We start from the raw sequence: 27,893 nt of genomic DNA, 5'->3' as shown, positions 1-27,893 counted from the left end.
ACATGCTTTGTCTACAAACATGTATGCTTTTACATATATATCCTTTGCTTTGTAAGCAAAGCGACTAGGAAGATGTTGTAGACCATTTCGAAGTGGTCTGCGTCTGGGTGTCCTGCGCTCAGTTTACGGAATATCAGTTCACAGGTAGAAGCGGGTTGAAGTGTTTTCTAGGGAGGATTAAAAGGAATACATAATGATTTAGAAGTGCTTCATTTGAGGGAAATAATTGAAAAAATTTTTGATAAAAAAATACTGAATGTATGAATCCTGTGGTGAGAATATCATGTACTTTTCTGTGAGTAACTGGTGGAAGGAGATGAAAGTGGAAAAAGATCAAATTATCTGCCAAGAATACTATTGATCTGTGCACCTTGGGAATGGTTTTTAAAACAAGACTCATATTCAGGAGCATCTTTTTATGCACAATCTTCCTGGGAAAGATGCTTCCGTTCAGCTTGCTTCTCTGATGTCGGACCAGTCAGCAAGTGTTTTCAGTGCCCACGTGTGCCAGGTCTCATTCCAGGCCAGGCCAGGGGGGCGAATAAGACGGGCGCCTTGCTGCCCCCTAGAACATCTGATCTAACAGAGAGATGTGAAGCTGACAGCGAGGCAGATAATTATGAAAGGGAAAAGCCTGAGATGGAGCAGGCAGCAAGAACTGTGTCTGGCATGAAATCTGAGTTAATTCATGTCTGCAAAATCTCTTAATCACAAATGAAATAAACAGTTTGGTTAAGCCACTGGAATTAATTGCAGTCCCATTTCTAGACCTGTGCCGTCCGGTCCATCCAGTAGCTGCTAGCCGCATGTGGTGTTTACATTTAAATTAATCAGAATTAGAATTAAACGTTAATCCCTTTGGTTGTGCTAAGTCACATTTGAAGAGCCCAGTAGCCACACATGGCTAGTGTCTCCCGAATCGGACAGCGTGCGCAGAACAGCTCCATCACTGCAGAAAGTTCAGCTGTGGAGTGTTGTGGACTTTTAAGAGCAGTGACCATTAGCCACGGGCACTGTGGACGTCACGTGTTAGGGCTGATGTGTCCAGACAAGTGAGTGAAGACACGCCGTGGTCTGTCTCACAGTCCTTTAGAGGAGAGTTGAGTTTTTCTGATTTTCTTAGTATAGATGTTTTCTTTTCGTGTCTCCCTGTAGTTTTCCCCTCCTTCTTAACCCTGCGCTGCCACGCTGTGCACATTCTCATTCACACTTTCCTAGTTCTGATTCCACGACTCAGCGTTAGTCTACAAACAGTTTTACTATGAGGCTGTCTTAAAACCAAACAAAGCCGTAATGGCTCTTAGAAATTACAAGGATATTTGAAAAAAACAGAGCAAGAACATATTCCAGACTGAACGCTGGTATCCTTCAGATCTCCAAAGGGAGTGTTTCTGTGCCCGTCGGTCTTGCCGAGGGCCTGACCGAAGATGGGCGTGAACGTGCAGTCATCAGATGTCATCAACCAACTTGCCACTATTTTGATTTTATTCAGTAAAAAATGTGGTGGTGGTGGTGCTGGTGGTTTCCTCTCATTCTGAATTGAGACATGAATGGAAGGTTGTATTGGAGATGGTGGTAGCTTCATTGGTGTGTATGGGGCTACTGCCTTCAAAGTAGGTGTCCCCCCACCGGGGGCCTGGGCCTGGCCCGTCTTCCTGACTCCCTCACACCAGGCTTCCTTCCTCTGTAGTCATTATTGTGACGCACGGCTCTGAACCTAGGTGCGAGGGGCTGCACCCCAGCGGGGCCGCTCCGCATGGTGCCTGACCGCATTCTGTCTCTGTGCCTGCTTCTTCCACCTTTTAAAAAATGTTTAATTGTACAGATAACATATAAATACACTTCACTTGTTAAGAATAATTCTGATTGAGGCTTGAGTTCCCTTTGTGCTGCTGTTATTTATATTGCAATATATGGGTCTTCATCTTTCCTTGTCTTATAAAACGCAGAAAGTACAACATTTCTTTGCCTTCAGAGGACCTGGGGAATGTGATCTCTTTCCTGTGCTCGTGCTCCTGCGCGGCCGTGGCTCACGCAGCTGGCCGAGCCCCATGCCTGCCCGCTGCGGCTGCCTTCTCAGGGCTTCCACGGGGACTCAGCCGTGACTCAGCCTCTTGACTTTTGTCCGTCAGGAAGAGCCTCGTTGACAGCGGCGTAGTTGCCCAATTCAAGTACCAGTTGCTCATGTAGGAAAGAGGAGGAAAAGCGGCTCCCCTCCCCCGGCCAGGAAGCTGGTGGGAGGCAGGCAGGAGCTCCGCAGGACTTGTGGCTCCAGGTACAGCCAGTGGGAGCCAGGGAAGAGGAAGGCCTTCCTGCCCTGCATCAGCTGGCGCTTTCAGCTGCTGCTCTGCAGGACTTTCTAAAGGGACCTTATCCAGGAATCTTGTCCGACGTGGAACTGTAAAAGGCAGGACACAGGTGGTCAGTACTTCAGGCAGGGTTCTTTCTGCAAGCCAGTAGCCCTGTTAAGAAGACAGAACCTAATTTAAGCGGGTCCCTTATGGTGCCGGGGAGGTAACATACCTTAGTTGCTGGGAGGGCCTGAACCGTTTGTCTGGGCCACGTAAGATTTGAGTGGCAAGAGCGTATCCACCATTACATGGCCTGAGAAATGAAACTTCCCGCTGCCAGCTGGCCGTGGAGGGCAGGGCGCGGCCTCACACCCGCTGGCCATCCTCCCAGGTCCTGGGGCTCTGCTGACCAGCCTGCATTTTGCTGCCAGTGCCACGGCAGGCACCAGGCAAAGGATGGGTGCCCCTGCTCTTGCCAGGAACTGGGGCTCCCGAATTTCTGTAGGAAGGGGTTCCAGGTGGGGCTCTGTGCAGAGCTAGGGTAGCGGGATTGGGCGGGTGTGCTAAGGAGTCTGAAGAGCATTTGCAAAGCCAACAGTTATTAATCGTATTGCATGTTGATTTAGGGTGGCTCCGATCGAGGCTGCTGGACCTGCAGGGACCCACATGTCCCTCGAGTCCCCCTCCGGCCTGCCTGCACTTGCCATCTCCCTCTAGCACCCTTTCTTCCCACTAATGGCAGAGGAAAGGTGAGGATGTTCAGCAGACGATCTGATTCCTGTCCCGTGGTTGAAGGTCCCAGGTGGGGGGCTCTGTGTGTCCAGGAGTCTTTGGTGGCAACATGCGTCAGCTGGAGAGGAGTGAAACCTCAGTGGGGAAGGATGAAGGCGTCCACTGCATCAAACTAATAGATATCTTTGACATCCCAGCTGAATATTGTTTTTGAACATATTTCAAACTTTGCTTTAAAACTGTGTACAAGTGGAGAGTAATGTTTCTAAACTGCTTTTTAAACTCAGGGCCAGTAGGAGAAGACCAGCAGCGGTGGGGTGCAGGTGTCAGAGGACGTGCGTGCGTGAGCCCAGGGTGAAGGGCATGGGGGGCGGTGCAGGGAGATGTGACGGACAGCAGCACAGGCAGCCCCCTGCGGGGAGCTGTGGACAGGGTCCCCGGCCCTGGCGTTCCAGGTCTCCCACCCACCCCCGCGCCGGTGGGCCGTCCTGCTGCCCCTCGTGCCATCAGGCCTCTGGTTTTCTCAGCCAGGTGGGACCTCTGGCCTGGCGGTGCGGTGGTGTGAGCTCGGCTGATGGTGCTCAGGTGAACAGGCCGTTTCCCTTTTTCTGTTGCGAGCTGCAGTTCTTGTTTTCTAGTCGCGTAGGAAACACGAGCTCCTGGGTCAGTGAGATAAGACGCACACCCACAGGCTAGTTCTGTTTCTCTAGCTGCTATTTTTGCGAGTTGCAGCACCTCAAAAATTCCCCAAACCTCTTAACATACCGTATAATCTGCTAGAGGCCAGCTCCACTTCAAACGTACCCATCTGTTGTATTTTTTGTTCAGCCTGTTTCTTTAATTTTTAAAAACAGCTGCAGCCGCAGTGTGGTTCAAAGGGCCAAGACTGAGTGAAGTCTGGCCTCTTTCTCTTTTTTCCTTCTGTGCTGGTTTTCCAGGCCTGGGTAGGTAGTCCTGACATGAAGCAAATCCCTAGCGTCAGTGTTTTAACCACTTCCCTTTCCTAACTAGAAGATACTACATACTGTATTCATCAGTATGCCCGTCTTTGCATAAATGCTTCTGTGGCAAGCAGGTGCCACTGTTTGCCCCCACTTTTCTTTGCTTTTGTAAGGCCATTGTCAGTGTAGGCGGTGGTGGGCAGGGGGTGCCTCAGCTCTCATTTGTCTCCTATGGGTGGTAGTTCTGTCCAATCACCCATTACGTGTAACGGTTACCCCCCCACTTGCATACATTCTGAACTGCCTGGTTGTGCTCTGCTGTGGGGAGAAGGGGGAAAGCAAAGACTTTCTACATAAAGGGAACCTAGGAACTGGGTGTTTCATGAGTGACCCCAGGTTCATTTTTACCAGAAAAAAAACCCCACAGTGATTGTAGGCAGTTAGCAGCTTTTCATTGTTATTGTTCTGATATTATTGTTCTTGTTCTGTTAAAATGAAACTGAATCTATTTTCTCTTTGAGTTATAATTTTTTTCTATTTGGAAAGAATTTCTAGAATAAGGATAAGGAAAAGTGGTCTTTCATGCTTAGATAGGAGGAGAGTTGTTTTTGTTTAACAAGGAGATTAGTATGAATTTCAAAGAAGAAATAACAAAAACACACTTTAAATCAAGGTAGGGATTTTTTTTTAGTAGTTGATCTGAGGGAAGGGGTCTCTTGATGATTGAAAACGTGCTAATGTTATATATAATATAATAATGCTAATAATTCTAAGATGATAATTAGAAATTTTGTTTCTATTGCTTGAATATAGCTCTGATCACCAGTGGATTAGAACCCTCAGAATAAAGTACCTATCAGTAGTCCATACTAACCTAAATAAATGAATGAACAAATATATAGGGGAGAAGGGTTCTTCCTTACAGTAGAATTTTAATTAACAAACAGACTGAACAATATAAATAGAAAACCGTCATTAAGTAAATGACATAGTAACAATTACCATAGGCAAGATCTGTCAATAGATACAAAATTAGTGGGCAAAGGTATGTTGGCAAACAGGATATTTGCAGAATCTTAAAATATCTTTCTGTGAGACACCAGTTTATTACAAAGGGGGGAGAGATCTGACATACAACATCTTAACCAAGTTAAACAGTTATGGCCAGTATCACCGGGACTGAGACAGGCTGTCCCCAGGTACCTCCTGAGGGCTGAACATTATTTCTTTGATATTCTTGCCCAAACTGCACAACCTCAGTGTAATCATGAGAAAGCATCAGACAAGCTCAAATTGGGAACATTGTATGTAATAACCAGCCTGGACCCTTCCAACTTGTCACGGTCATGAAAGGCAGAGACAGACTAAGGAACCGCCACTGGAGGTAGAAGGCTAAGGGGACGTGGTGACTGGATTTAGAGCAATGCCCTGAGCTGGATCCTTGACTCACAGAGAGAGACGTTAGTGGGGAATTGGTGAAATCTGAATAAGGCCTACAGATTGCTGAATTATTTCATATCAGTGTAAATTCCATTATTTTAATAATCAGCTATGGTGCTGGAAGGTTGTTAACATTAGGAGAAGTTGGGGTAATGGGATTTAGGAACTGTATACAATTTTGGCAACTTTTTGCAAGTCTAAGATCATTTCAAAATTAAGAAGTTAAAAAGGAATGTTCTGGTTGGATTTTGAACAATTTGGAATATCTTTGTGGGTAGGAAGAGGATATTGTTTACCACAAGACACCTCTTTATAATCTCTTTTATTAGTCTCCAGGATTTTCCATTTCACAATCAATTTTAGAGACCCTGCAATTTTTTTTAAAAAAAGGAGGGGCCCTTTAACCTGTGGCTCAACTGAACCTTCAATAATCATCGTAATGCATTTAATTTCACTTTTATAATTGCAAGAGACCTTGGGCAGTAGTCACGTAACTCCAGATGGTAGTGGGACCAGGAAGTGAATCCTTTGGACCACCTTTTCAAGCGGGTCTTGCTTTCCCTCATCTAAAGCCAAAGGTGTAATAGAAACATGCCAAAAATTAGTCTAATCTGTGACATCTAACATATGATACGGTCCAGGAGTAGATTCTTTTTTAAATGTATGTATATTGATTGCCTTCTAAGTTTCTTGAGGGGCTTCTGCATCTCCTTGCCTCGTGGGTCCCCAGGCTTCCCGCCCGTGCCCCACCCACGGTGCTCTGTCAGTGAGTCTGTGGGAAAGACACACACCCAAGTGGCTGGGCTGGGGAGGAGAATGGGGTGTTCTGGGGGTTACCTTTATTCCAGAAGGATCAAACAGAGTGAGGAATGGTAGAATTAACTTTCTGTGATCACAAACTTCAATAGAAAAATGACTTGCCTTATTAAGGCTGAGTTCCATACAAACTTTTGACCTGTAAAATAATAGCTAGAAGAGTCAAAGTACAGTAAGGAAAGAATCGCCAGAGATCTCTGACTTCCCTGTTGGCAGTCATGTGTGTGCTGATGAGATGTGTCTTTCTAATGTGAAATCAAACATCCACCTCTACTGTTTACTGTTTTTACTGAATTAATTTCTGTCATTTTTCTCATTAGCATTTCATCTGTGTCTAACATCTCTTACCTCCTGTTTCCTTTGTCTTCCATAAACTGTATCTGACTTAGCTGTTATATAAATTGCTTGTCACTGGAAATGTCAGGACTTCTGGGGGTTGACTTTGAGAGGTTTGAAGAAGGCCCTCACCAGTCCAGAACTCTGTTAGGTTGGGGCAGGTAGAGGACAGCACTGTCTGTAGAATCAAAGGCCTCAAAAGCTTTTCTTGGGGGAGGCGTTAAAATCTCTTTATAGAATATTACAGAGGTCTCCTGTGCCCAGAAGATATTCCCCAAGTCACCTTGGCCCCAGAGTGGAAGTAGTGTTAGATGATTTGTCCTCTGTCTACAAGTGAGTCAAGGACGGAGTCAGGAACTGGTCTCCGATTCCTTACTGCTTCCCATCCCTTCCCTCACTGGCACCTTCTGTCCCCCACTCGACCTTTTATCTGAGGCACCTTTGTCTTTCAGGAAAGAGGTCCTGGTAGTATTATACAGATGAAAAAAAACTGGCTCTCAGCATAGTAAGAGGCTAACCATACTTAAAAAAAAATTATGGTAGAATACACATCATATATAATTAACCATAATTTTTTTATAGTGATTGCCAGGGAGCTTTCTTTTAAGGTGCCAGAGAAAATGCAAAATTTTTCTCCTAGTTGGAGAAAAATGTTGCCATAATTTAATGTATATGTTTTACTATACTCAGAGTGGAAAAGACTAAACTTGCCTGTTTTGTGATTCTTGATACAATTTAGCTAACTTAATTTAATTCATTTGCAAAAATAAACAAACTGATTTTTTTTTGGTGGGGGGAGGAGGATTAGATTTTGAATGTCTTTTAAAATATATTATGTTTATTAAATACCATTTTTGCTGCCTTATTTTTTTACTCCAGTATCCTGAAGCCAACTTCCTTCCATTAGTTGCAAGAACTTTCATCTGTATATATTTTGCACCAAAAAAATTGTAATGCTTTAGAGTCAGAATTATCAAGGCTAAGACTGTGACCTGTGTCGACTTGCTACATGTTTGGAAGCCTAGCATCAAATCCTTTGATTTTCTTTTTTCAGTTGAAAATCTTTTAAGTAATGTCAATATAGTTGATGTCAATGGAATTATTATTTATAGAATGCCAGTTTAAGACCAGTTAGCTTTTCCTGCCTTTGAAATGCAATTTAAAAATGATTAATCTGAAATGTCGTTTGTTTGGGTATAAATCATTGTTTGCTAGTAAACCTTTAGTTCATATTTCCATTTGAAATGGAAATCGGAGCCTAGCCACAAGGAATATCTTAGGCATTTTTTTTCTGCCAGAGCATGGCTGGCAATGAGTGATCACCAAGGACTCTATGAAGTGATTTTTGTCTGAAGAAATGATCCTTACATGCCTTAGAAGGTACTACTGATAACTAATGAAGTTTTTATAATTCCTGAGGCACATCTGCCTGACCTTAGTTTTTGAGGGTCCTCAAGCTACTGGGATAATCTCTTAAAAATTTCTTAAATGAATGTGGAGAAAAAAGGAGCATCTTTCATGTATGTGTACAAATAATTTGGGAAGCCCCCAGATTTGGTTGCCTGGTCGTAGTCTGTGCTGATAAAAGAATGGAAGGTGGTCGGTGAGATCTCCAACGTGTGCCTCGAGCCGTGGTGATTCCAGCCGTGGCAGAGGACGGGCTGGTTCGGGGACCGCTGTGTGACGGTGTAGAGAGAAAGAAGTTTGCAGACAACGGGTATAGGGGGGACCCAGTTCGCCGAGAAAGGAGAGATCATGAAAGACTGGTAGCCCTGGGCTCTGCGCTGACTGGAATCTCTTCTTTCCAATGCCTCTGCTTTCAGGTTGCCTGTCTGGTTCCTGTGGATCAGTTCCAGCTTTATCAGCGGTTGAAATTTGAACGAGGTATGTATGTGTCCTCCTCATCCTGGCGGTGCATGTGGCTTCACACGTGTCATTGTTACGCTGACCTGCCTGAGAGGGGAAGGCAGCTGTGGGCTGTCAGCAAGGCATGAAGGCCCCCCAAAGGGGGAGAGGGTGACTTCAACACAGAGCTTCAACTTCCTCAGCCACAGCCAGAAAAAAATGCAGACCAGCAGGAAATAGAACTTTCCTTATGTTGGTGTTTTGTATTTTTAATTTGGCTCATGTGAGAGAACTTTCCCAAAAGTTGTGCAATTTCATAATAACAGTGAGACAGAAGAAAGTGACCCTCGAACATGGGCTTTACCAGCAGTTTTCCCAGTCTTGAAGATCACTTCAAAACAGTAATCAGCCCAAACACTTTTACTGCTCCTTATAATATTCACCATTAGTCTTTTGATACCACATTTGTGATCAGAGAAGTGGCTGTGTCGTTCCAATGCGATTTACATTGTCTTGGACTGATTTTCTTTTTGACGTTGGACGTAGAGTAATTTTATAGCTTTTCTAAGTATTTGGAAATTTTATCTATAGGAATTATTTTTTTTACTTCTTTTGGCTTCGCATGCACTTCAGAATCCCTTTCCCTGCTGTCGCACCCTGTAAATTCTTGATCAAAATGGTCTGTTTTTCCATATCTGGGTGGGAGAAAATTGTTTCACCTAGAACTCACAGGTCTGGCATAGACTCGTTGAGTGTATAAAATAAAACTCTTATTACATACACTTTTCTGATTGCTAACTTTTGAATCTGGATTAATAAAATCCAGAGGTAAGGGTAGGGGAAAAATGAACACACTTATCTATCATGTGCCAGTAATTCTGGCAACACAGTGACCTTTAACTCATTGGATGTTTGCAATATGCCGGCGGATAACGTCAGGTGAGAAAAGAAGGAAGGCCGTGCAGAGCGTGGAAGGCGCGAGGGCGGGACGCTTGTAGGTGGTCGCACGCGGCGCTCACTCCCTGGGGCGAAGGCTGCTTCTCCTGCAGCTTGCGGAAGGCAGGTGCCTTTCTCGTGGGTAGGTCATTTAACGGAATTTGCAAGGCTGGTCTATATTAAGGTGGGATTCACTAAACATATGCTTGGACTCGATGACTTAACTGCACTTACCTTGTAGGAAGACACAGATCAGAGGCTAGAACAGTGAGAATGTTGTTGAACATGGAATCAGATTTGATAGCCAGACGAGGTTTACGTTTAGTGGATGAAGAGACTGCCTGAGGCATGTGTGTTGTGTGAATTCTAAGCTAAGCAGAGAAATTCATGGTGGGGTCGTCAGCACTGGCCTTGCATTGGCCCTCCTGAATCCATCCGTGTGGGCTGATGAGACTGAACGCCGTGGCACCAGGGGCTGATTTATTGAATGTGATAGCCAAAGGTGGTGATGGTGCCAGGCATTTGCCCTGCCACGCTCCAACTTTACCCCAATATTCTCTGTTATAAAAATAAGTTGCTATTGGAACATAGGCATTCCGTGAAGTTACCCTGTGATGGATGTGGCTCTTGGCTCGTGGGCTCTTACCTGGGGACAGTCAGAGGACTTAGATTGGATTTCAGGCCTCTTTTTAAATGGTGAGCCCTGTAACTCTCGCCTGTCCTACGCAGCTGCGGGAGCTTGGCCCAATCACAGTGTTTCCTGGCACCTCTGCACCCCTCCTCTCCCAGGACCACCAGCCTCCTCCCCAGTCATCCCTCTGCCCCAGCTGGTACAGGTGCTCACATTTCACAGACAAACTCATTAGGTACAAATCCTTTTTCTAATTAACTGGGCAAATTCTAATAGTACCAGGAATTAAAGCTTTCTGTGGGTCGGCTCCCATTAATGAATGTAAATTTTCAGTGTATTTTTACAATAGTGGTTAAGAACCTGGGTGGGAAGCAGGCTCCACCCTTTACTGGCTGTGTGACCTTGGACAAGTTGCTCAATTTCTGTACTTCAGTTTCCTTCATTGTCTGCAAAATGAAGATAAGAATAGTCTGTATACCATGGGATTGGGATGAGTCTTAAATGAATTAATACGTGCAAAGCACTTCCTTGAGTGATTCCTGTGTCTCAGAGTCCCACGTATCAGCAGTTGTTTGTAATGAACACACTAATAAGAGTAGCACCTTTTATACTGAAGTATATTCAATATTCTCCTGTCCCCTTTCTCCAAGATGAGATACCATGACATTCTCTGCGATATATCCTCACACTGCAAGAGGGATTATGCCTGTCTCCTTGTCAGTGGGATTAGAACGCTTGAAGTTAACTGGCCACTTTTTTTGTTTTTTGGTGTGTATAGTCTGTGAGCTTGGGTCTGCCATGATGGTATCATGCAGAGGAGCTTCTCGGCCCAGAAATCCTCTGTACTCTCCTATTCGTCCTCCAGCCCCGGCAAATAGTGACCTGTTTACCGTGCCTTCTCCAAATGTCGCAGAGCTGGAGTCAAACAGTATGTCGGCTTCTCAGATTGACGTCTTTCACTTAGCAGCATGCTTGGAACTGTGTCCAGAGCCACATCGCCTCCACAGGAAGCATCCAGTCCCTTTGGCCAGGCTGCACATGGCGGTCATTGGCCAGGACTCTTACTCCTCCCCAGATGGGGCTTAGGCAGATGTCCCCACACTTTGCTGAGTGCCTGGGACTTTCTGAGGTTCTTGAAGTGGGCAGCTCTCCTTCTCATGGGCTTATGTCTTCATTCAATGTGATAATATATTTGGTATGGTTACGGTCAAGTCGGGCAGGCTTTGGAGCCAGTCTTTAGGTGGTCTTGCATCCATGCACTGTAAATTGATCAGATAGTTTTATTCATATGTAGAATTAATTTTTTCTCACAAGTTCCCTACTGTAGATCCCATGAATTGACAGTTGATTTTATTATTCCTATTTTATAGATGAAGAAACTGAAAAGGCAGAGGTTGAGATTTGTCTAGGATCATAAAGATTGTACCTAAGCTTCCTCACCTATAGAAATGTTTAAATCCTGTAATTTTTTTATTGGGGTAAAATATATATAACGAAATTTACCATCCCACCCATTTTAGGCTTACAATTCAGTGGCATTAAGAACGTTCATGGTGCTCTGCAACCATCACCACCATCTATTCCCAAAACATGTATCCCCCAAACAGCAACTCAACGGCTATTTAAATCATAACTCCTGTTCCCTTCTTCCCCCAGCCCCAGATTAGCAGTCTAATCTGCTTTCTGTTGTGTGAATTTTCCTATTTTAGATATTTCATGTTAGTGGAAGAGTCATGATATTTTCCTTTTATATCTGGCTTATTTCACTTAGTAAAATGTTTTGAAGGTTCATCTATGTTGTGTTATGTATCAGAGCTTCATTCCTTTTCATGGCTGAATAATATTCCATTGTATGCCTGCACCACCTTTGGCTTATCCAGCCACCTGTGGATGGACAGTTGGATCGCTTCTACCGTTTTAGCTGTTATGAATAGTGCTGCAGTGATGCTGTGCTGCAAGTATCTGTTTGAGTCCCTGCTTTCAATTCTTCTGGGTTAATAGCTAAGCAGTGGAATTGCTGGGTCATACAGTAATTCTATGTTGAGCTTTGGAGAAACTGCCAAACTGTATAACTCTGTAATTTAATATAAATCTAATCATATGTTTTTATAGTTGTGTAGTATGGCAGTACATTAAATTTGGAAGTATTTTAAGTCTGGTGATAATTTGGTTCAATTCCCTCATTTTATAAAAAAAAAAGAAACCAAGGCCCAGACACATTTTGATCTTAGGTGAGTTTGGAAGGCAGTTTGTAACTGTGCAGCTCTTCATTATAAATAATTCTTATTACAAAATAGACATCCCAAGAGTAAGTTTAAATTAATACAGTGCAACATGGAATTTACTTGATTGGGATAATGTTTATCTAAATTGTTATCCCTTCTTTACATAATAGACTTCACATCCATCTGAAACTCAAGAGTTACCAGCTGGGTGACTTTGAGGTCCATACCATAAGAATGTGTTATGTGGAACTGTTCAGAGGGGTATCTTGAGATGCACTAAATATTAATAGCACGAATAGGTTAAATGACTAATTGGCAGAAAGTGAAACTCATTGGCTGAGCCCTGAGACAGAATTGTAGAGATTGGTGTTGCCCTGAAAAAAATGCAGAATCAGATCAGTGGCATCCCTATATCTTAGTTATGAAAACTATCATTAGTTTTGTCCAATTCTTACTGCCTACCTAGTTCTTTTCATTAGAACTAAACTAAAACCTGTTTTCAGTTCATCATCCTGTTCTGTCCTCTGCTTTATGTTACATTTATGATTAGCTTGCCTCTTATGTCTTTGTTTTCATCTAAGTCTTTGTGGGGAAAAGAATCTTTTGAATAGGAATAGGCCTAAGTTATCACCGTTTACACAAAGCAGAGAAACGCCGTTTGGCATGGATTGGTCATTGTATGAATCCACTTTCCATCCGTCTGTGACTTTTCCTTTGGCCACTGCAGTGTTTGTGGCTTTCCCTCTCTGTGTCAGCCTTCCAGTGTTAACAAAGGACAGGGAACACTGCGCGTAGCATGCGTTCCCGATTACTGCTTCACTTTCTACTGGTTCTCCAAGCACACGCCTGACGATTAATGCTAGGATTTTGCTTGTCTCTCGTTTCCAGCATCTTCTTTTTCAAAATAGCTCTTTTGGGAATTGGGTTAAGATTATCCACCTCTGATCGTTAAGTAACTTTTCCTATTTTTTGTGACCCTGTTTGCCATCCAACAACTGCAGGTCGCATCCGTTCTTGGTAGGTTAATGGGCCTGGTCTTAGACATTTGTATTGTCACATAGTCTGAGAAACTATTACAGATGGCTTAGTGCTGTGTGGTTCTCCTTCGTTAAAAAAAAGTAAAGTAGAACAGGAACTTGCTCTCCGGTGACCTGTTCACCCTACTCTCTTCCACTCTGGATTCAGTGTGTACTTACTTACGCACGGAGCGTCTGTTGTGTGCCACGCACAGTTCCAGATGCCACGTTATGCTGTGGTTCCATCTCTCTTCGAAAGTCCTTTTGTTCTCAGCATTTTTCACAAGCCTCCTTTCAGTGTGAGACTCAGCATTTGCGGGGTGGCTCTTTGGGTTTCATCTTGTTCTTTCATTTGTCTGTGGTGAGACGCTCCCACCCCATCTCTTCTTGTTTTTTAATGAAGTATCATTGATGCACAATATTATATTGATTTCATGTGCACGAGTGATCTAACAATCACGTACATTACAAAATGCTCACCACACTCTGTGCACTTACCATCTGCCACCATACAAAGGTATTACAATATTATTGACTGTATTCCCTACGCCGTTCATTTCATTCCCGTGACATCTTTTTTAATGGGAAGTTTGTTCCTCTTGATCCTGCATCCCTTGTCTCTGATCGGTGAGGTTCTGTTTCATCAGAGCTCCATGCATAGTTACATGGTTTCTTCATCCTTGTTGAGACTGCGCAATACTTAATGACCTACCATCAATTCAGTTTTGTTTTTTAACACCTCCCGTCTCTCACTAGTTATCTTCCTTTTCGTAGTGTCTGGTCACAAGCCCATTCTTTTCTGTGTGTGGGTGTCTTCTTTTTGAGCCTGCTTTTCTGGGGGTAGACATGACTGAGCCTCTCGCATCCTCCCTAAGGTGCTCTGTGCCTTCAGAGGATGACACCTCTCAGCTCCACACTTCCTCTGCTTTACCATCCAGGCCTTTCTTGTTGATCAGTTTTCAGTCTAAGACAGCACTCTCCACATATTTCAGCTTTCCTCTGAAAAACTGAAATATCTGCAAGAAGAGACATTTATCTGCAGGCAGGGTGAGATCTCCAAAGGGGCCTAGATGAGAAGCACACAGTCAGCGTGTTCTGCTGCCCGTGTGCACTTCCCTTTCCTCATCCGTGGAGTGGGAACGGTAATGGGCCGATGGCCCTGGGGCTGCCGTGACGAGTAAACGCGTGGCTGCTGTGTGGCTGCCGCGGCGCACATCCAGTGAATGATTGCTGCCGTTATTGTTATTGCTGTCATTCCTCACCACCAACAACAGATCCACTCTTTCCTGTTTTCTAGACTGAACTAAGAAAGCATCTTGCAGAATCCAGATCCTATCTTGGACAGAGTGTATCGAATAATAATATCACTTGTGTTTTCTTTTCATTGTAATCCCAGTCTTTTCCATCAGGTTTCCACCCTTCCTGTCCTAGATTCTAGATAGTCACACAGAAGCCTGATGATTGATGCTTATTCCTTGTGCCACCTCCTACATCAGTTTCCTTCACACAGAATACTCTCATCCGGGCGTGAGGCCGCCCCCCATCACCTGCAAGGAGGTCATGACCTACTGCCACGAAGCATTCAGAGTTGTTGCTGTTTAAGAGAGAAAAGGTTCCTGTGGTGGTAGTGAAAATGAAAATCTATTTAAGAACGTGATTATGTGTTTACACAGAGAATGGTATTCTAGGAGTACAACAGGCCTGACCCTATCATATGCTCACTAACCACGGATCACGCAAACTCCTAACTTCTGTGGGTCTTAATACAACATTGTGAGACTAGATAACCTCAGAAGTTGTTTCCAAGTTGGAAATTCTGTGGTTTTCTTCAGCTGTCCTGAGAGCAACCCCCAGCTGATGGCCACCTCTGTTTGAGTATGTTTATAGTGGCACATGTTAATTCTGATCATTTTAGTTTAATTGCATTTTAACCATCTGCGGTTAAAAAGACCTTTGTTCTTTGAGATATCAGAAAGCAAATTAACTTTGGCATATTTAAAAATGCAGTGGGTCTTAAAAGTTAAAACAGTTTGACTTATTTCAGCTGATAATTACATTAGCTTGCATGCATGGTGTTTCCTACAATAATAAAAATTCACGTGACATCTTTTTTGGGCTCAGCCTCACAATGGTCGAAGATGGCAGAAAAACCGCTCATGTTAGTTAGGAGATTATACAACAGAGTAAAAAGCAAAAAGCAGACTCTCTCTATCCGGTGCTGATAGTTCCAGGAGGGAAAATCAAGGGTTTTGAGTTCAGTTTTTGAAAACTGACATCACTGGAGTCAGACATGGACCTCAGGTCCGGGACAGCTCTATTTTCTTGAATATGTCTATTTCCCAGTAATTGTCAGAATACAGAAGTAGAAAATAGTTTTAAATAGCATTTCCTGCCTTGCGTAATTTGCACAAGGAAGCAGAATCTTAAGATCAAATAGTCATGGGCCTTTTCATCAGTAATCATTTCTAGTTTTTGTAAGTAAATTCCAGCACAAGTCCGTGAATTTGTCTGTCTCTGATGAAAGCATATCACATTTAATCACTTTTAAATGATGTTCATAGAAAAGTGTTGGGAGCTGATTTACACAGGCCCTGGTTTCTCTTTTTCTAGATTTCTGAACTTTTCCCGGTCGCACAGCTACAGGAAGCTTTCATCACTGGCTGGTGCGGAAGAAATCAGTAGACTGCATGGGTTCACTTTCTTCCAATTTTGGAATAGAAATTTGAAAGGGGAAGACACTTGTTGGATAGTTGGGCATTTTGCTTATCTACATAATTGTGTTTCCTAGGCCAGAAGTCAGGAGGTATAATTGAATTCATAATAATAGTAATAAAAATTATTTTTGAAAATCTCCCATGAATGCTGCGGGGCTCCTCTTCGCCCCTGACTCCTCCCAGATCATCGGTGTGGAGGAGAGAGAGAGAGGGCCGCGCCTGCTCACGTCGTGGTGGCAGCCTCCCGTCCCGGGCCCGTCGGCCTGCGCCTTGGCCTGGGCTCGGGGGAGGCCTGCCAGCGTCTGATGCCCCTTCGGCGATTCTTCCCCCTCTGCTGATCTGGCCTCTAGGCCCCACTTGAGGCCCACTCTTACCTGAGGGACGGAAAGCAAAGCTGTGCTCTTAGTGGCATGTTGGAATTCTGATTTTAAAAATTACAATTCTTTTAGTTATGTTGACTTTACCTTATAACTGCTATTGTAGGAGCTGGGTTGCAGGGCAATAAGAAAGACCGCTGTGCTCAAATACCTTTTCAGTGTCTTCTGGCCACACCTGTTCCACGGGGAAGCTCCTCTCCAGGGGACTCCAAGATGCCCTGTACAAGGGTCTCTGAATAATTGTTTCTGTTCTGCAGAAATACCTGGGTGCAGGGCTGAACAATATGGAGCCCGGCAGTGTAGCCATTGTCCTTCATCACCATAGGGAGGTGACCTACAGATACTCTTTCTTACATATCTGTTACGTCGCTTCATTCATTTGTTCAACTAATCCTGTGTCCCAAGCATCTTCCCAGGTTGGCTGTTGTTGACTAATGATGACTGTGTCCAGCCGCATCTCTACTAGGAAATCCTGATGGTTTCAAAATATGCTGTAAATTTCCAGCACTTCCCCTTCTAACATATAATCTGATGTGTCATCTTGGATTGGATCTCTCCAAAGCCTCCTAATAGAGCTCTCTGCTGCCACTTTGTTAGGCTACCATCTATTCTTCCGACAGTAGCCAGAGTGATGTTCTGAAATTGGCGGTTGTGTGACGGCAGCCCCTGGTCAGGACGGCACCCCCCTCCCGGCTTCCCATCCTGCTCAGGCCGTACCATCGCCCCCCGCGATCGGGCCCCCCAGGGCTGCCCCCACGCCGCCACCTCTTCCCCCTGCTCACGCAGCTCCTTGCGAAATCCGACTGCCTTATTACACGTGTAAATCACATCCTTTGAGTTATTTGGAAACAAGTTGGAAATCTTTCAGATCAAAACCATGTGTAGATTGACTTGTTTTTCTTTTGTCCCTTTTTTAAAAACAGACCATCGATATACAATCTCACGAAGGTCTCACATGAGCACCGCTGTGGTCTCGACATTCACCCATGCGGTCAACTCCTCCCCCCCATCATCCCACTGCAGTCGCTGTCTGTCAGGGTAGTGAGGTGCTATCGAGTCATTACTTGTCTTCTCCATGCTGTACCAAGATTGGCTTCTTTTTCTTGTTTCTAACCTATAGACTTAAATGGGATTTAAAAAAAAAATGCACAGCTGTAAATAACCCTCAAAAGCAGAAGTCGTGTGCTCTGTGTCATTTGGTTCTCACGAATGTGACAATCCCCGAGGCTCCCTGTCTCTAACAGTTCTGACCAAATTGTTACCCAGTTGAAAGAGTGGAGGTGTGCATTTGGGCTGAGGGGGTCTGTCATGAATCAAAAATAGAGAAGGCAGAGAAAACCAAATCTGTAAGTATTCTTTGTGCCTTCAGACCCAGAGGCATCAGTGCACTGTTTTTCCTCATTCAGAAACTCCTCCGTCAATTTCTGTGGAACCTTACGTGTCCTGTTTGACCACAGGGATGAGATCATCTCTTTGCCCTGTCTCTGGCTCCGGCGGGAGAAACGGAGTCCCTGCTCAGCGCTCTGCCTTAACTCCTCACTCACTTTCTCTGCTCCTTACTTTCACACAGAAATATAAAGCCGAGAGGACCTTCAGGAGTTTGACCAAATTTGTCTCTTTTCTCAGAATAGTTACTTATTCGGTTTTTAATGGCTTGTCAGGAGGACAGTGGCGCAGCTCCTTCGGCAAGGATCTCTTTGGTAACCAGAGCAGGACTTGAAAGCCCTGGGACAAGCTGTAGGGCAAACTTGGGTATATGTGCACGTATGTGAAAAACACCTGTGTCCAAAAGCAAAGGTTGCAGAAACAGATGACACTGTACGGTGGCTGCGGGCGCCCCTGTGCTGACGGCCTCTGTCCAGGAGTCGTGTCAGGCTGACTAGTGGTGATCTCTTTTTATTTAAATTATTTAAGACGGGGACTGATGGGAGAAGAGGGCTGTGTTTGGGTGCAGAAGTTGTTTTCTGCTCCCAATAAGTAGATATCTGGTCTCTCTTTGCTCCCCTGACCTTCTCTGTACTTGAAAGAGAAACATTTTGGTCTGCTGGGGAAGACAGGAAGGTACTGACGGATCCCATCTGACTGGGGCTGTCAGGGGTGCTTGGAAGCCTGATGGGAAGGTCCTCAAATATCTGCCTGTCACGTGCTGGGATTCCAAGTGGGAGAAGCAGCCTGTGCTCTGGGGAGCTCTCCCTGGGTAGAAGATTCAGACAGATGTACAAGAAGTGACGAATGAACAGCAAACTAGTACGTAGAACCAAATACTCTTCAGAAGCTGTGTGCAGGTGTGGGTGTGACTTTGGGTGTAAATGCGTACCTGTATACAGGGTCTCCAGGTGTGGGAGCGGTTGGGAGGCGGACGGGCCGAAGGGCTGTCCCTGCTGCCTCTCCACAGGCCCTCGTGCTGCGTGAGCACCGCTCCGCGCTTTCCCACCCACTGGTGCTCCAAACTTGTCTGGGTGGGAATCGGTTTTGTGTATTTATTCACTCTCAGCTTGGCCTGCTAGTGATGTGTTGGTAAACAGGTGTTTCAGGGGAAAAACAGGTGCAGTTATGGTGTTTGCCAGTTTCTGTGGTGTCAGTACCTCCACAACGCTGATTTCAAGCAGCCAGTGAGATGTCCCTGGGCGCAGCCGGGGAGGGATGTGGCTGGTTCCTGCGGGCCCGTGGGGGCTGCCTCTGCGTGTGGCTACCGCCACCCTCGCTCACTGCTGACTTCATGAGGATCCTTATTCTGACATCCGGAAGGACCCTCGTCTTTCCCCTTTACACCTTCCAAACTCTGGCTGCCTACAGAGTTGCTATCCCAGGGACTGTATTTTTCAATCTCTGTTTATGTGTTACTTAACTCTTTTTAATGAGTTTCTTTGTATCTCATCTCAGCACGTGTCATCTGCTTTGTACTGTGATTCCAAGGGACCAGTTTCACCTCCTGATTTTAGAGATGATTAAAAGGGGAAACTTCACTGTGGTTATTAGACAAAAAAGCATAAAAACATGTATATTAAAATATTTCTGTACCTTAAGAGCCCATATGTTAAATATCCCTTACCTCCACCTCTAAGAGCTGCTCACAGATATTTATTTCATTGTTTGTTACCATTACTACTCTGCTGGTTTGTCCACATTGCATTTATTGCAAACCTCCTTTTCCCTTTTCATGCTGTGAGATTCCTGAGGATCAAAGTCTCTATTTAGTTCATCTTTGTACGCCCAGGTTCTCTAACAAGTCCCTGAAATCAGTCGTCTGTCAAAGGCACCATGAATATTAGACATTTGCTTCATTTTCATCCTATCACAAGAAATCACACAGGAGACAGTTACAGGGAGAGTACTGGATGTAAGATGGATTCAGAAACATTTGCTGGATGACCAGAGGGATGTCAGTCGTAAGTCTGAGAGAGCAGTTTGTGAATGTGCTGGGATGAAACCTTTATTTTAGAGACTTAAGGAGGATATGTTGGGATAGGAACGAGAATCCGTGAACATGGATCGCTCACCCAGTGCGTGGAGAGGAGAAGAGAAGTGACATGGATGTGAAGCATAGACATGCAATAGGGTTCTAGAAGCGGTAATTCTTACTCACTTTAATGTTAGAGAAGTTTTTCACTGTTGCCCTCACAAGTGACACTTCATAAAGGAGGTTTAATTGTGGAAGTGCTGCATGTAAAGTTCTGTGTTTTGCTGAATTCATGTCTTTCCAAACGTGGAAAGCCCCAGCTGAGGTGGGTGGAGATCTGCGGTCTAATGTTAGTAGGCTGTGCTTGCTACTAACATTGTTGGTGAGAGACTAGAAGAGGGTGAAAAATACATTCCAGTGCAAGGCAATTCAAGATGCTACCATTAGTGTACATATTATAAGTTAATAGTTTGCAGAGGACTATGTAGCTATGCTTTTGAAAAACCCAGATTTACTGCTTTAAACCAATAGGTAGCTTCCCATGTCTGTGTCAGGTATATTGGGGCACATGCATAGAATAGGAAATAGCCCTCGTGTACAATTTTAAAGAGAGACAGGCTACTTCCAGGGAATAAATGGAGAGCGGCAATGACAAGATGTGGACTTTGTGACAGCAAAATTAAGGCAAACGCATAGAAGTAGGTCCTTTAAGACTGGATAGGCTATGACTTGGTGAAGAAGAGAGGGGAGTTTTAGGAGGAAGGAAAAGCATAGAATGAGAACTATATATGTGGAGAAGAAGGTGAAACATGGGAAATGTGAATATGTTTCAGTATTATAAAAAGAAAATGATTTTCCAGAGGACAGCTCAGTTCCAGAATTATTTTATTAATCTGTTGCTCACGTGCCAGATTGAAAGTAGCTTTTTTAAAATTAGCTTTTAAAATGATAAAAGTTTGTTTCTATTTATTCCTGTTTTTTTTCCCTTTAATTCAAGCTTAATAATAAAGCAAATCTTTACCTCCTCTGGCAACCCCTGCCCTTTACTCCAGGATACCGCCTGTTATGTTTCATGGATATTCTTCTGGAAGTGTTAGAATGCATTTCTCTGCATACATATTTTTGTAAACATGGTTCAAACTCTTCCTCAATATACTTTTTTGGCTTAGCAATGTATCTGAGAGATCTCTCCATACAGTTGTATCAATTCACCTTAGTCTTTCTTAAGCTACATAGTGTTCAACTTCGTGGATGGTACATCATTTGTCTACGTGCCTACATAAAAGCTTTATAGATCTAGCAGAATGTGTTAACTTTTTTAAAAAGTTAATGATAGAAAATAATTTATTATTATTATGGTAGACAAGGTTTTTCTACAGGATAATGTATGTGTTATGTATTTTATGTCTATTTACATGCATGCATTTCCATGTCTTCACCTATGGAATGTGCTAGAATCATCAGGTTGGAAAGGCTTTAATGGTCATCTTGGACGTGATGCTTCAATCCCCTGTATAAAGTAGATGCCACATGAGGAGCAGTCCTTGTCGGAAGAGGGCATCTGCCCACTGTTACTAGCGGTAGCCTAGATGCTTTCAGCTGCAGGGAACAGCAAAGGATGCTATTTTTGAATGAAAACCTATCACAAGCACGAGTCTAATTGTTGTATTTTCTAGGTGAGACATTAATGGAGACAGTATTTACTGGAATCCTTCAGGCTTTTTTCCCCCGATACTAAATTTATAAAATTATTGCCTTTAAAACTAAGCTCATACTTAATGTCTTCATTTCCTTTTTTGCACCACCCTTTGGGGTTGTTTGCCTCCTGCATGAAAATTTCCAAGAATCACAAGCCTGAGGAGATTTAAAATTAGAATCTCATCAGTTCATAATTTGCAAAATACATTGCTTCAGAGACAAAGGGCTACTCTACCCCTCCAGTAACATAATTTTCCACATGATATATACTCTTAAAGGTCACATTATATCATGACAACATGGGGTGACCGTTATTGAATAGAAACTGAAAACTGAACAAGATCTGTAAGCACTTGAACGACAGCTGTCCACCCCGGCCCCACCTGTCCTGCGTGCCCCGGGGACGTGGCTGATGGGGTGTATGACTGACCCTCAGCGTTTGGGTCTGCTCTTACCTAGCCTATTGCTGAGGCGGCAGAATATCCAAATCGACAGCTATTCAGACTTCTTGGCTGAGGCTTGGTCTTTAATTTATCTCTAAACAACAGGAGAAACCTCATACCTACTTCTCAGTGCCTGACAGTACAAACTCCTTCATGAATCCTTTCCTCGTTTGCTTTGGTAGGAGCTTCATGTCGTTTTCCTCCTAGTACCCAAAATAATTGTAGAGGGGACTTTTGAGATTTTTGCCTATTTTGAGTGCTGAAAGGTAAGAAATATTCCAAAAGTGTTGCCCGTTTTGGTGGGACAGACCACGCCTTCTCCGTTCACGAGGGCGACGGGGGCCCTTCCTGTGGCACCTGCTCTGAGACGTGTGACCTCCTAGGTCTGCATCCATGGCGAGGACCAAGCATAGAAACCACCTGCGGCTGTCCTAAGCTCCCCTAAGTGTCAGCCTCGAAGGAGAATGAATGAAGGGAAGGGGGCCTGAGCCTGGACGCCAGGCACACGGGCCGTCACATTTCCTCTCTTTGCGCTGTAGAGGTTCACCTGGACCCCTGCCGGACGTGGTGTCCCGCCGCAGACTGTCAGACCGTCTGCCCCGTGCCTCCCAGCGAGCCGGGCCAGCCTGTGCTGGTGGAGTGCCCTGCGTGCCAGCGGAAGTTCTGCTCGTGCTGCAAGGACGCGTGGCATGCGGATGGCTCCTGCAGAGACAGCCAGCCCGTTGCCCTGCCAACAGAGCATGGGTAAGAAGGAAACTTGTTCTTGGGACTACTCCCTGCTTGGCTCAGAAACCCTGAATAGGTTGCTTGGAGGAGTTATCTTCTGATGGAATTTACAGATTAGTTATCACCACATGGAACTTTCTTCAGAAGTGTCTCAGGATGGGTGAGTGTAGAATAACCAAAATATAAAAATAATAGCAACCCAAAAAAACATTTCTAAAGGGATTTGAGTTATTTACCCCTGGAGAATCTTCCAGATACTGCTCGAGTCCGAGTTTGTAATGAGCTGTGATTTCTCTTTAGATGGAGAGGCACACAGTCCACTGGTTCTCTGTACAAAGTCCTGATTTGTCCACAGCCATTTGCTTAGGTACCATAATCGTCTCCTATTGATATTCTTCATTCTTCCTCTTATAAAGTGGCACAGAAATTATTTTTTTACCTAAGCTGCCAGCCCGTGAGTGGTGCCAGTCCTGTGAGCCCATGGCAGCAGACAGGGCAACGTTGCGTGCAGCACAGTGCCAAATCCATAGGTGCCAGAGGACAGAGCCTCCCTCTGCACACGTGGTGCCACGGCCGAGGTTGTGGCATTTTGGCATGAGGAGGAGCAGTGAGGGCTGTACGGCAGCAGGGCCCGGACGAGAGCCCTTTGTGTCGCACCCCTGGCTTTGCTCGAGGCTGTGTTGTTCTGCGTCAGCTGGAACAGAAGCACCTGTCGCGGTGCGGTCGGCCTCACCACCCCCACTTCAGTGCCCGTGGGGCTGTTTTTCAGGAGCAGTCGCGCCACCAGCCACAGTGCTGCGTTGGTCACAGACCAAACACGTGAGAGGAAGACGAGGTCTCCTAATGGGCAGGGTGACCTCTCTGGGCCACGGCCTTCGGCGCTCTCACTGCCCGGCCCTGGGGCCCCGGGCTCACCGGGCGCTGCACAGACCCGCAGGAGGGAAGGTGGGGCTCGGGCTTGTCTCTGGGTGTCTGTGGGACCTCACGCAACGCACTCAGCCTCTTTGGGTCTGTTTGTCCATTTGAAAAAAAAAAAAAAGGAGGAAATTAAAATAGTAAGTGTCCCGCTACACTGTGGGTTACTGTGAGGACCGCGTGTGATCCTGGAAATGCCAACATGTGAACGGGATGCCTCTGTGTGCCGGGTGGGGCCCCGGCTCACCTGGCCTCCCTCTGCCCCGTTTGTCCCACTATTTTACATGCTCCTTAGGCTGGGACCCTGTGCTGGCCGGTTCCTCTGCTTGGAGCAGGTCTTTTCAATGACATTGGGCATATTTATTTTAAACTATTGATTATTGACTCCCTCCAACCTCTTCCATTTGTTTATTTGGACACATCTTCAGATTATCGTGTTCCGTTAGATCCTGAGCTAGTTTTTTCTGCCGAGTAGCAGACTTCTTGCACTTTTTATTCAGACGACATGTGCTCAGGGAGTGAAACCCTAATTTGGCAAAACAATGAATTTAATCAGCTGTGGAAAATACAACTGTATAATTCACTCAGAGCCAAAGAAAAATAAATTAACAGTCTTTTTGTCCTTAGTTAACTGAACAGCTCGTAGTCTGTGTCTCTCCTATTTTTACCCCCACCCTTTTCCTTGGAAGTGAATTAAGCCCAGAGAATGAGGTGCCCACCACCTGCCCATCCGGGACCCTAGGAATTCAGGCTCGCATCTAGAAGGGCATCGTTTAACAGTTTGATCGTATCTGGCCCGCTCGTCCCACAGCCCTGGTCAGTGTGCATCATCCTGATCTAGCTTTTTAAAAAGTCAGGTTGCATTTGTAACCTCTACCCTGTCCTGTGTCGCCCGTTCTGCTCCCAGGGCCCTCTTTGGCATGGACGCAGAAGCCCCCATTAAGCCGTGCCCCGTGTGCCGGGTGTACATCGAACGCAATGAGGGCTGCGCGCAGATGATGTGTAAGAACTGCAAGCACACGTTCTGCTGGTACTGCCTCCAGAACCTGGACGTGAGTCCCTGGGGCTCTCAGGCCCTTCTCCGAACCGTACCCGTGTGACAGCCAGGACCTGGCAGGCTTTCCTTTGAAAATATCGAGTAGAAATGTATTTATCATGATCACACTTGCTAGGCCTGCTCCTGTAGGGATCTGACGCCTCTCCTTGATGGCCTCAGCTGCCCACCTTAGCTTTCAGGATCAGCTTTCCTGTCGGGCGTTTCCTGCTCCGGGGGCGCTGTCTCGTATGTGACGGGAAGGATTACTACTGTGCCCCTCTTGCGTTGCTGTTGTAACAAATTACCACAAGCTTAGTGGCTTCAAACAACACGCTTACTATCTCTAGTTCTGTATCTAAACGTCTGACAGGGGTCTCCCTGGATTAAAATCAGGGGGCTGCCTTCTTTTCTGGATTCTAGGGGTGGATTCCTCTGCCTTCCGGAGGCTGCCTGCATCCCTTGGCTCAGGGCCCAGCTCCCCAGCTGCGCACCAGCACTGTCGCATCTGCCGGCCCTCCTGCCCCAGCCCGGCTCCCGCTGCCCATGGCTGGGAGAGCTGCTCTGCCTTTAAGGACCCTTGTGATGAGATTGGACATGTCTGGGTAGCATGGGACACTCTCCCCCATCTCAAGGTTTTGATTCAATCACACGTGCGAAGTCTCTTTTGCCACGTAAGGTAACACACTCCCGGGCTCTGAGGATCCGGCCATGGGCCTCTGTAGGGGAGCAGTTCTGCCTACCACAGTAGGTTGTTTACTTCTTTTTGAATTTATGAAGAAAGAGGCTTTTCAACGGTATCTTTTAAATGACCATCTCATTCCTGGCGCGAGCAGGAGTCTTGCTAGGGTTCCCTTCCCACAGGAGGGCCCTGCGCATTCATCCCCCGTCACCGTTCACGAAGCACACCTTCCCAAGCTCAGCGGCAGTTTCGTTCAGCCCTGGGCCGGGCTCATGGTGGCCTCAGAGTTACAAGGTCACGAACGTGAAGGATTGGTGAGAAGGTTTTATTTCAATTCTAGGGTTTTGAAGTTGGGAGTAGCCTAAGTTACATATAGGCATTCCCTATTCTGGTGGTTTGGACCTTTGAAATATGTCATGTCAGCGTAGCCTGCAGTCACAGGTAGTGATTCTTTAATCGGCTTTTCATTTTAATTGTTTCCTTGCTTCTATTCCATAAGCGTTTGTGTAGTGCGTTAGCATCACAAACACTCACAAATGAGTGTGCCATTACCATGGGATGCGTGCTGGCCACAGGCCTGATTTTTCACTGAAAATCAGATCAGTTGTTAGGATGACATCTATGGGTAAGAATCTTAATCAGCTTGATTTCAGTGTTTCCAGAAAAGGTATAAACTGGGGAGAAGAAAATTGACATTTTAGACTCTAGAGGCTCTGTAAGCAGCTCACATTGAAAGAAATGTTCTCATGGTTAAAAAAAAAAGTCTATTTATCATAACCCCTTGGAATATAATTACAGTTGATATTTGAGACCTATTGTAACTCCACATGAGGACTTAGCTAATTATGCATCTCTTATGCTTTACAAATGAAAGAAGGGTTTTTTTCCATTCAGGTTTAACCAGGATATTAATTGGGTTCATATCCACAAGGAGGCTGAGCCCATGAGGATCTCTTTAGGAGGCCAGAGTGTAAGGAGGTAAATATGTGTGCCAGAGCTCTCCATCCTTTGGCCGAGATGTGTTTGGGGTATGGTGTTGCAAAGAACACACTGTTCTATTACTTGGACTGCTCTGGTCCTCAGGGTAAAATGGTACAGATGTTAAATGGCTGCATACGCAGACTTCAAATACTGAAGCATCTTTTTCTTGTCATTTTGTTTTTTGAGATCTCACTTGCTCAGTTTTGGCCAGAGGCATTGGCTTATTGGTAGTAATGTTTTTGCAGCCTAGACCCGTGTCCTATTTCAGATGTGCTGCCGATCTTTGTTTATAGGAAAGTCTCAGAGCACAGGCCAGCGGGAGGCTGATGGCCCAGAAGCCAAGCTTGAGACAGACACCAGAGTGATTGCTGGGGTGTTGAGTTTACCCCTGTCAGATTGTCACCCCTGTTCTTTCAGAGGATGAGATGTTCTTAATCTTCTGCTTTGGGAACCTCACAGACTTGTCCCTTTCAGTCATTTCTTCTCTGTCCTGTGAATTCCCTCCACCTGATTCATCCGTGCATGGAAGTGCGTCCCCCTTGAAGGTGCGCGAGCCCGCGTCTTTCCCTTTCTGCCACTCTGTTTCTCTCCTTCCCTTAGAAGCCAAGCCTCAGAGAGCACAACCACCTCTTGCTGCCGACACTTCCCTCCACATGTAGCTGTGTACTCAGACTGCCATGTTGCTCCGGAGCTTTGAGTGATGTCTTGTGGACAGAACCCAAGGATATTCAGCCCTCACCTCGCCTACATTCTCTGCTGCCTTTGGCATCTTGACACCTCTGTTTCCATGATGCCCTCACTTCTGACTGCTTCTCAGTTCCCTTTCCAGCCTCTTTCTGACCCATTCTTCAATGTCTGTGTTCCACATCCTCTTTGCTGCTTGGTCTGCGCTCTCTCCCTGGGGGATCGCGTGTCCTTCAGCAGTTTCCTCCACCCCATATACACTGATTCCCAAGTCTTTTATCCAAAATCCAGATCTGTGTGTATCAGCTGCCGTTGGAGCAGTGCTGCTGGAATATCTCAAGTATTTCCCAGGCTCATCGTGTCCCAAGTGTGGCCATCATTTTCCCAGCCAAGCTCATGGCTGTGTTGTTTCTCTCCGCCGAGCCCCTGCCTCCGGCCTGGAGGCCTCCCCCCATCTCTGCCTTCTCCTCTGTGTCTCCGCCTCTGGTTCATGGCTGTCTCGCACCTCACGCCTGGGTTCGCCTCTTCCCCATCGTGTCCCTGGCGTTTGCGTCCCGGCGCACGCCGCCTCGCTCGCCGCCCCACACCCCGGGTGCACCTGCGCTGAGCTCCTTTTGAGCATCTTCAGTCGCGTCGCTCATCTTATTTAGACTCAGTCAAGATTCTCATTGATTATGATCTGTTCTCACTCAGTGATTTATTGAACTCCTGAGATAGACTCTGTAAAGACTGTGGACTTGGGATTCCCAGCGGCCATCATTACCGCCTGAAAGAGATTTTGCTACCGCTGAGGGGACCTGGTGTGGTTCGCATGCGTGTCTCAGTTCAGAGCGGCTTGTCTGCTGACGCCCCTCCCTCTGTTTTTCAGAATGACATCTTCCTGAGACACTATGACAGGGGGCCCTGCAGGAATAAGCTGGGCCACTCGAGAGCCTCAGTGATGTGGAACCGGACTCAGGTGGGTACCCCAACCTAAACCGGACCTTGGGGGGCTGAGAGAGGCTGCCTGCGTTCACCCTCACCCTCTGCTC

At 45.6% G+C, this 27,893-nt stretch overlaps 1 protein-coding gene across 7 annotated transcripts in view; it reads left to right on the top strand.

Moving 5' to 3' along the window:
* The window catches only part of RNF144B (ring finger protein 144B), a 343,986-nt gene that overhangs the window by 106,144 nt on the left and 209,949 nt on the right, over positions 1-27,893 (top strand). For 6 of the 7 annotated variants that reach the window (XM_073224046.1, XM_036994324.2, XM_073224044.1 and 3 more), the window contains 5 exons: positions 2,918-3,040; positions 8,380-8,440; positions 22,381-22,585; positions 24,390-24,534; positions 27,731-27,820. In XM_073224046.1, the coding sequence (XP_073080147.1) occupies positions 2,918-3,040; positions 8,380-8,440; positions 22,381-22,585; positions 24,390-24,534; positions 27,731-27,820 (624 nt within the window). The remainder of the gene's footprint in view (positions 1-2,917; positions 3,041-8,379; positions 8,441-22,380; positions 22,586-24,389; positions 24,535-27,730; positions 27,821-27,893) is intronic. The other variant, XM_073224048.1, reaches the window with a different exon arrangement.

The sequence above is a fragment of the Manis javanica genome, chromosome 16, assembly GCF_040802235.1.
Source record: "Manis javanica isolate MJ-LG chromosome 16, MJ_LKY, whole genome shotgun sequence".
NCBI lineage: Eukaryota > Metazoa > Chordata > Mammalia > Pholidota > Manidae > Manis > Manis javanica.
The sequence above is the reverse complement of the archived record's forward strand: the minus strand, read 5'-3'. Positions and strand labels throughout refer to the sequence as shown.